Source organism: Hyaena hyaena, unplaced genomic scaffold, assembly GCF_003009895.1.
Source record: "Hyaena hyaena isolate Hyena2069 unplaced genomic scaffold, ASM300989v1 scaffold_153, whole genome shotgun sequence".
In the NCBI taxonomy this organism is placed as follows: domain Eukaryota; kingdom Metazoa; phylum Chordata; class Mammalia; order Carnivora; family Hyaenidae; genus Hyaena; species Hyaena hyaena.
Window position 1 is genome coordinate 1,735,420 of NW_024080785.1, and position 9,844 is coordinate 1,745,263.

Consider the following 9,844-nt stretch of genomic DNA (forward strand, 5'->3'; position numbering starts at 1 on the left):
ATTAGGAGATCCCCTAACCCGATAACAAAGATGATCCCTTACTGCTCAATTGGATGATCAGAAATCCACTGCCTGACCAACTTTTCTCAAGGAGATTTTTGTGGCCCAGCATCTCTCATGAGGGAGGTAAATGCAGTGGAATCTTGGGGATACTTGAAGGTTCCTTCTTTGACTGGCAACACTTGGGTAGAAATAGTTCTAAAATTGTAAAGCTTCACCCCACCCTTCTTCCTGTTCACCCAGCTCGTACTTTCACCTTCCTCTGGCAATGTTATGACTATGATGGGCTTCTTGCAGTCAGCAGTTGCCTGCTTCAGAATGGTTTGCGCTTGCTCTGTGTTTCTTGGCTTTCTGCTGGCTCTATCACGGGCGTTGCAGTTCACAGAATTCTTTGACAAGGGGGTATTATCGTGTGCAGTAAGCCCTCAGTATGTGTTTCATTTTAAAGAACTGTAATCTTTACAGTCCAGAGTTTCATTTTTCCCCCTAAACTGGACAGTGAACTTACTGAGGACAGAGTCATTTTAAATATTATTATCATTTGGGGCATCTGGGTGGCTCAGCCTGTTAAGCGGCCAACTCTTGGTGTTGGCTCGTCATGATCTCACTGTTTGTGAGTTGGAGCCCACATCAAGCGCTGTGCTGACAGCAGAGCCTGCTTGGGATTCTCTTTCTCCCTCTCTCTCTGCACATCCCTGCTTGCTCTGTCTCTGTCTCTCTCTCAAAATAAATACAGTTAAAAAAATTTAAACATTATTTTTCATCTTTGTATCTCTAGTACAGAGCACAAGGCTTGGCAAGTGGTGGCCATTCAGTGACCATGTAGAGAGGGGACACAGAAGAATGTTTGGGAAGTGCCTTGTGTCAGTGAGTTTGAAGTCAAGTAGTCCTGCTCTTCATCAGGAAGTAGAGGAAGCCTAACCAGCAATCCCTTGTCTTCTCCTGCCTCCTCCCTGACACTCTTCCTCTTACCACCTGCTGCAAATGAGCTTCCCTCACATTTGGCCCTGCAAACCGGAACACCCTCATGTTCCCTTTCAGGAGACACCCCCTCCCCCTGTTGCCGGAACTGTGGGTGCTAAGGGCTCCCAGCAAGTGCTTCTGCAGGTATTGCCTCCACTTAAGGGAGCTCCCCTCTGGGGCCAGTTCATATCCAGTGATAGCTCAGTGTGGCCAGTTCCAGGGTCTGGACCCACTTCAGACCACTCTGAAGGGCCATTTTAGCTCCAGAATGGGATTGGTGTGTGTGTGTGTGTGTGTGTGTGTGGCTGTAGCACAGCCCATATTTTCCTTCTGCCTTTTGCTACCTCACTCCCTCCTCATGGTGTTTTCCGCAGGAGCACACTTCGAAAAACTTCCCTGTGCACAAATTTCTGAGCCTGTTTCTCCAAGGAACCAATGCAAACAGTGTGACCCCAGTTGGGACGGCCTATCACCCCTGGCTCAGCACAGTCAGTGCCCAGTAAATGTTGATTGCATGACGGATACATCTTGCACTCACCTTTCTTCTTAACCATGCGGACCGGCCAACAACTCCAGGCAGAATTAGCCAGAAGTAGTGAAGCGGGGAAATGGGTGCCAACCCATCATCAAACCTAAGTAGCAACAGACTCCATGAGCTCCTGGGGCCATGGAGTATTTGTACGGGCATCCCCACAAACACCCACGGCTAATGAGGATGGCCACAAGTTCTTCAACCTTCCCCATGAAGAGGAGGGAACTATGTTCCCTGCCACTGAGTCTGAAGGGACGAGCCAGGAAGATGGCAGAAATCGTGCTGTCTATCTGACGTCAAAGGCCACCTTCTTTCTACTGTGCAATGCTGCCTGCTGTCCTGAAAGGGGTACGAATTTCAAGCTCTTCTAAGGGTTATCCCTCCAAGAGAGAGAAAGAAAAAAAAAAACTACAATCACCCGCGAGGTGGAAGACCTTTTAACTAATTCAAACTGGATAGTGTCCTGTGCACACATATGTGCTCTCTCTCAGGCTCAGGGTTATTTCTCTGTTGGGGAGGTTATTGGCACCTTGCTTGGAATTCAGAGCTATTGATGTCCTTAAACAGGTGACTAACTATGCAAGCAAAGCATTTGACTCCACTGTTATGCCCACATGAAAGTATGCAAAAACACTTACGTACCTAGACAGGTGTGGCCATTGGGGCTTCTGATGCTGGGCTGGTCATCGGAGGCTGGAGAGGCCGAGGCACGAAGGGGCAAGAGTAAGAACAGAGGAGCCACCAAAAAGATATTCCAGGGGGACTTCATCTCGGAGCTGTGCACCACGAGAGACCAGCCCAGCTGGCCAGGCTGCCCGCTGAGGGGCTTGGAGGCTGAGGCCACAGGATCTGTCAGTCTGGCTCCCCTTCTCCACTGTTACACGCCCTGCACTCTCACATACAGACTTTTCATAAGTGTGAAGGGAACAGAAAAACATACAGGCACTCACAGACCTACTCCTTCCTTTGGCAGAACCCCCGAGAGAGAGCCAGAGGCCTGGGCCCAGAAGGAGCTGCAGGGAGTCCCTGGTGAGCAGGTTTTCTGAGTTACAAACTGCAGCCAAAGGAAAAACCCAAAGGGCAGCAGCGGCAGTCACATGCCCTCCTGTCTAGCTGGCTGGAGTCAGTCATAAGCCTCAGAAACCTCAAGTCTTGCCGGAGTCATTCTGGGGGGTGGTTAGGAGGCCGTTCCTCTTTCGTTCTTGCCAAACAAAACAAAACTAAAACTGAAGAAAAAAAAAACCCCACGAACGCACAACTCTAGCAATTTGGTCAGGCGCATCCACAGCCTGCAGAAATAATAATTTACTGTATTCACAAATTATTTTGTTTTGCTCTAAACAATTTTGTGTGGTACGACCGAGTTCCTTATTTTGTTGCTAAAAAATATTCTGGTCAAGTAGTTGTTTTCCTCTGGAGAGGATGGATTATTCCTTCAAGGGTCAAGTTTTGCCAAGGCCTTCCATTTGGTGTGCAGGGAATAAGCAATGAAGACAGGAATGGACAATCAGCACGGCTGGATTTTAAATCTAATATGGAAAAAAAAAAAAAAGATGTGCTGTAATTAACCTGCTCGTAGTTACTTGGCTGTATATGATGCATCTCTTTTCTCCAGAATTCCGGAACGTGTTTATATTCCCCACCTTAGATGATTCATTTGTTTTCCAGAGGCTTATTTTCTGTTTTGAAGATGAGAACTGAATGCAGTTTTTCGGGGGGGGGGGGGAAATTGAACCAGATCATAGATAGGGAATAGACATACCATCGAAATGCTTTGTTCTAAAACAGGATACAGCGAAGTCATATGCCATGCTCAGACGAGATAAGGGGATTGGGCCAAAGTACCACAATCTCAATACGCAGGGAGATCCTGCGATTTTTACTCTCCTTGTTTAGGCTCTGAGGAAAGCTTATTATAAACTTCATGAAATATTATGAAAGCTATCAGCCTTGGTAGACATTTCTTCTCTTTTTCCTCCTCCTCCTCCTCCTGCCTTTACTAAAGGAATAGCATTTTAAATAGCAGGCAAAATTTTAGAGTTGTATTCTTCCCAGGATGTAGGAAATACCAATTTTTATGGTTTGAAGAATTCTTTGTAGGCATTAGTTTAACAAATGCCAATTTGTCAAAGCTCTGAATCTGCAGCAGAGATATCACACGCCAGAGTGTTCACCTGCTTATGTCCTGGTGCACGCTGGGCCAAACAGACACCGTGGGTGTCCTTGGTCACCATGGACCTGTGACTTCCTTTGAGGCTGAGCTGCTGATTCTCAAGGTCCACGACTCTGTGACCAAGGGAAGCTCTGGAGGTCACCAGGACCACCACACGAGGCAGGACCTAGGGAAGTTCCAGAGACTTCCTAGAGAGACAGGCCAATGGAATGATTATGAGCACATACTGCAAAGGCAGAAAAACCCATGTCCAAACACCATACCTAGTGTTTACTTCTGAGTAATGTATTATTATACCAGTAATATAACATTTCAATGCATCAGTTTCCTCACTGATATTAGGATAATAATGATATTTGTCTTACAGGCGGCTGGCAGGATTAAAATAGATGATGTAGCCAAACTATAAAGTGTACCTATTAAGAAGTAAGTGCTTAGTAAATCAAAGCTCTGGTTATTATCCCAGCAGGAATGTGATGAAATCTGCACCCTAGGCCAGCCTTTGGGAGAATTATAAGACACCCGTGGTAGTTTCAGGCCAAGATGTGGGGACATGGCATGGATTGGAAGAGGCAGAATTTATTGAATGCCTTCTATGTGCCGGGCAGAACTCCAGGAATGCAGTCTAGTTTGCTAACCCATAAGTCGATAAGGAATCTTCAGGCAGCTTCCAGAAGAGCACTTGGCACAGGCTTTAGGCCTTCTGAGGTTCTTTTGGTCCAGGTTTATAGCTGTATGCAGGCTGTGAGCAGGCCTCTCAGGGTGAGAGAAATTTCTCAGTGAAAGGGTGTATGCAGAATTTAAGCCTTGTCATTCATGTGACTGATCCGGCAGTTCTAACCACAACCACCTCCAGGAACAGTGAGCCCCCAAACAAGCTGGTGTGCGCAGGCTTCTGGGCTGGCCATACTGGGAATTCCTGGCTTAGCTGTGCAGCACTGAGCAAGTCCCTGGCCATTTCCAAGGGTGAGATTCTTCAGTTCTAGAGATATATTCCAATTATACTTGACACACAGTAGGTTTTCCATAAACAGCATCTTCATGCTTGAAGATCAAATTCTACTGAGCAGGGTCAAAAGAGGAACCCAGAAATCAGGAAATGATTCTGCTAACTGATGCTGAAGTGAGCGCGTGTGCCTGCACACCACCAAAAACCCTTTCTGTCACCGAGGTGGGGGTCCTGTAGGTGTGCCTCACAGTGGCCGGTCTTATTTCTCCCAGCAGGGCTGCCTTTGTTCATTGAGCATTGAGTGCAAATGACCTAGGATCCCTGCACAACTTGCTGACAGGCCATGGTTTATAACCACTGGCTGGACCCTGTGCGATGTCCCTAAAGGACCCCTGCTGTCAGATGCTCCAGTTCTGATTTTCTCAATATCTGCCTCTGAGAATGAGATTTCTTCCTTGCAGCATTTAGTTACTTTGCTCAGGGAGTTTTGATTCAAACCACAGTCCCTGCAGCAGAAGGCTGAGGGTTTATAATTCCCAAATACTACACCTGTGGTTCTGGTTTGTTCTGTCTGAATATGCTTCCTGATTACTTTTTGACCTACATTGGCCTCAACTATCTCATTCACAGCAAGTTCTTTAATCAGAAAAAAAAAAAAAAAAGACCCAAATGACAGGAAATCTGGTGTTGTCACAAAAGCATGTCCTCTCTTTGACATTCTCCTGTCTCTGACACCAAGGGTCCCTTTTTTGCTTCTGCTTTCCCAGGATTCTCTGCAGTGGTCCCTGGCTCAGAACCACCAATCCCAGACCCTTTGCTGACCCTCTTCTCTCCACTCAGAGCTTATTTATTCTAGCTGTAGCCAATCGTTCTTTCTGTTCTGTGCTAGGGAAATAGTAAATTAATCCATAACAAGCCTGCACATCTGCTAATTAAAAGAGTTATGAATTTAGGCTACAGGGACCTACATTTTTACTGTGGCTTCACCACTTCCTAGCTGTGTGCCCTTGGGCAAGTGGATCCACCTCTCTGGGATTACTTGATTTCACTATAAAATGGGTCATATAATGCCGCTATTATTATAGAAACATTGTGAGGATTAAAGAGACAATAGAGCAAAAAAAAAAAAAACCCTAACAGGAAATGTTAGATAAATTTAAAGCTAGCAATCAATCAACATTATCCTTCTTAAGTAATATTGGAATTTTAACATGCTTTGCTTTGTACATTTTCGGAGAACATTTAAAGGGATTTCCATTTTAGTAATGCACATAAGTAGATACAAAGTAGGAATTCAGACAGCCCCAGGGGAGTGGCCAGCCACAGGTACGATCCCCAGTCCTGGGAGACTTGTGATGTAATTCAAGAAGTAAGCACAAGGTGGGCAGTGGGTGAGCGTGGAGACCAGGAACCCCCTCCCAGAGGTATGCTGGTAGCTTCCAGAAAGAGCTGTGCACCAGGAAATAGGCCAAGGATCCTCTGGTGATGGGTGGCCCGGCAGCAATGCAAAGCAACCCAGATCACAGGATGTGTGCTCCCACACTCTCCACTAGCCCCACGGCCTCAGTCACGCCCTTCTAGGTGGTTGAGGTTTGTAGAGATGTGTATCTGACAGGGGTGTGCCATGTACAACCACAGCCTTCTAAGGTGGGTGCATTCTATTAAATATAACTCGTTTTTGTCTGCTGGGCACCTGATAAAAGTTTGGGGAAAAGAGATGCCGTGAGTGAACTGTTTTTTATAAATGAGGCAAAAGAATGTGGACCTAATCCAGAAGGAACAGGGTAGGAGCAAGGACAGTTGACACACTAGGATCTTTCTGGCTAACAAAACAAAACAAAACAAAAGACAAAAAAACAAAAACAAAACAAAAAACCCAAAAACTAAAACAAGAAAGAAGTGCTGAGAAGGGGGGTGGCAAAAACCTGACCGAATAGAAAGGTGTGAGGTAGATTTACAGGTTGTTTGCTGTGCCACATGGGAAATGATACTTTGCCCAGATCCTGAATGGATTTTTGTGGAAATCAATGAGAACAAGTTTCATGTTTGGATCAGGGCCAGGCAGAGCTAAGAATGTACCCATAGAAGCAAGTGCAGAGGCAGAGGGACCCAGAGCATAGAGCTCAGGAGTTCACAGGTGCCTTGGGGGGGGCGGGGGGGGAGGGGCTTTGGATTCTCATCTGCTACAGACTGGGGAGGAGGTGGTCTTAAATCACTCTTACCTACATCTCTAAAGTGTAGCGTTAAGTTTTCACACAGAATAAAATAAGAATAAAAATCACTGAAATAAGTGGGAAGCTCATTCATTCATTCTTTTATTCTTCTTTAGATAAGAGAAGTCCAAGGCTAGGCAGTTCAGGGCTAGTGCGGCAGTCCCACGGTGTCTTCAGGGACCCAAGCTCCTCATTTTCAGTCCCACAATCCTAGAACTGATTTTCATTATCAAGATCAGCTATGGGTCTAAAATAGGTGCCAGAGCTCCAGCTATCTTATCTATATTCCAGGCCAGCAGTAGAAGAAAGCAGAAAGTGAGTAGAACTCACACCTTCCTTACAAAGGCATTTCTTCCCAAATCTCCCTGAATACTTTTGCTTACATCTCATTGGCCACAGCTGGCTACCAGGGATGCTGGGAAATAGAGTCATATGACCACTTCTAACTGCATGGGAAGCTAGGGCAGGTGGTCTTTATTCTGGTGGTAATGTGCTCAGCGAAAAATCAGTGTTCTAAAAAGAAGGAGAAATTGAATTGGACGAAACTGCCCACCATGTACATTATACATAAATGCATGTAAACATTTTTCTTGCTGAGTTTGAATATGTTTGATTAGGTTGTATGAGGTTTTGGAAGGTGGAATGAGGAAGCATACTGGCCTGTCCTAGTCTTCTCAGTGGGGTTTTGTTTGCATGCTGAGCAGACCTATGCTCCCCAAAGGCAGTTTTCTCTCCAACTCTTATTCTAGAGAGCTCATGGAAAGATGAGCTAAAAAAAATCCTCATGAAAATCAGAGCTGAGATGAGATGGGCTAACCTGTGGTGGGATCATCATGAGTAAGACAGGCTCCCACCACACTGGGGAGTTAGCCACTATATTTTTTAAAAAAACACGGAATAAATCTCTTCTGGAAATACTTATTGAAGGAACCCCAGGGAAAATGTAGTAAGGTGCAAATTAAATATAAACAAAATGCTAAAAACAACTTTGAGGTTCATGGTGCAGAACTCTGCACTTGCAGAGGGCCCTTGGATTATATGGTCAACTAGAGTGGCCATGGTTAGATGTCCCAGGAGATTAAGTGGCTAAACACACGGCAGCCCTAAGAACTGGCCAGAGCCTGAGGGCAGGCTATTTCATGGTGTGGGCCCCAGAGGCACATGGCATGCTCAGACCACTCGGTCTATTGCAGGCTTCTTCCCAGCTCCGACAGGAAGACTGGATGGCTCTTGCTGATACACTCAGGCATTGCGTCAGGAGTCAGTGAAGGACAGCGTGAGGGGAGAGAAGAGATCACCAGATGGCTTCGCCAGTGCCTGGCACAGAGCGTGCTTTATGGGCTGCCTCCAAAACTCCTGCCTGCATTTCCCATGAGAGGCTCGTGGAAGGAAGAGAGGGTGGGGGTGAACATACTTGTGTGGATTTAGAAAAATAAATAACCAGAATAAATGTGTCTCTGAATGACCTTATGTTAAGATAATATGGGCTTTTAGAGAAAAAGAAAGACATGGGGAGTTCAATTAAATATAGAATGAGAATTAAAGAAAACTAGTAATCTTAGTCAAAGCACAATCCATCATGTTATCCTGTTGCTTACAACTGCTCAAACCTCCCCAGGGCCACCAAGTGAAGGGTGAATTCCTACGAAGGGCTTCCAGGGCTGCTCATCATCTGGAGACTGTTATCTCCCTGGCCGTGTTTCTAGTCACTTTGCTAGGTGCTATGTGTTCTGGTGACATCAAATTACCAGTGATGTCCCTAGACATGCTCAGCTGTTCATGCCTCAGTGCCTTTGCATGAGCTTTTACTCTACCTAGGGTGGTCTCTCCTTATCTTCCAGGGCAACTCTTATTTTTCCTTCAAGGCCACCTCCTCCCAAAAGCTGTCCCTGTCCCTTGCCAAGCACTAGTATTTGCTCCATCCTCAGTGCCCCCAGGACACCATGGGCAAGGCTCCCCTAGCTCTTGCTTCTGTGGCATGGCCATTAGGATAGGCGTCTGACTTCCCCACCAGCTGCTGGTTCTTAGAGGGCAGGTTAGTTGGCTCTGTCCCCACAGAACATGGACCTGACTCAAGGCAGGGATTCAGTGTTGGGGAAAAGGAGCGGGCAAAAAGAGAAAAATATTTTAGCTGTTATAGCAGAACAGTGGAGTAGAATATTTTTTTTAAACGTGTAAAAATGTTCTCAGGAGCTTTATGTGAAAGGAAGAAACATTAAAGGCAGGTAGAATATTTGGGATTCAGAACTAGTCCCTAGTGCAGATGCTTCCACATCAGATCAGTGAAGGGCGGAGTCTCCAAGCAGGATTTGAGTGGTGGCCCCAAGGCTGGACAGAGAGAAAATGAGAAGTGAGAGAGTGTTATGCAGTCAGGGGGTAAAATCTAGAGTCGGGCAATTTCCTCCTGGTTTTTCACAATTTTTGTAATAAGGTGGTGAAGTTTATTTCCTGAGTCAGCAGAGGGGAGTGGGGACAGGGGAGCAGGGGGGTCACCTTACTGAGTTCCAGAATGAGCTGCTCTGAGGAGCCGGGAAGAAGCTGCTCTACACCCACCGGAAGACAGAGGGGCCTTTGTCTCCTCACCTGCAATAGCAGGTCCTCTCTGCAGCTTGAAGATGCCTAAACCACCTTTACAAATTACTTCTTGCCATGATTTGGGGTGGGAGGAGGGAGTCTGACTTAAATGGAGATTACAGAAGAGCCAAGTGAAAGTAGTGGGGGTCCTGGTGCCCTGCCAAAGGGATTGAGACCCGGATGGTCAGTCTGAATTGACCTGCATTTTTCTCCTCCTCCCACATTTTAAGTTATGCTTCAAAAAGTCACTCTCGTCAAAAATTTTTTTTATTTTGCAGTTTTAGCGTATGTGTGTGTGTGTGTCCATGTGTGCATATGTATGTCGCATTGACTACGGTCCCAAATTCTTTGATACTCCTTACTATTGAGAGATCGGGTTCATCTGCCTTCCTCCTGAGTCAGGACAGGTTCACGATTGCTGAAGAAGTGTTTCTGGGCCA

General features: G+C 46.0%; 1 protein-coding gene across 1 annotated transcript in view; it reads right to left on the reverse strand.

The window, feature by feature from the left end:
- AOAH (acyloxyacyl hydrolase) overlaps positions 1–2,622 on the reverse strand; it is a 168,920-nt gene extending 166,298 nt beyond the window's left edge. Inside the window, exon 1 of the mRNA XM_039239154.1 lies at positions 2,138–2,622. Within this exon, the coding sequence (XP_039095085.1) occupies positions 2,138–2,264 (127 nt within the window). The 5' untranslated portion in view covers positions 2,265–2,622. The remainder of the gene's footprint in view (positions 1–2,137) is intronic.
- Positions 2,623–9,844: the final 7,222 nt, after the last annotated feature.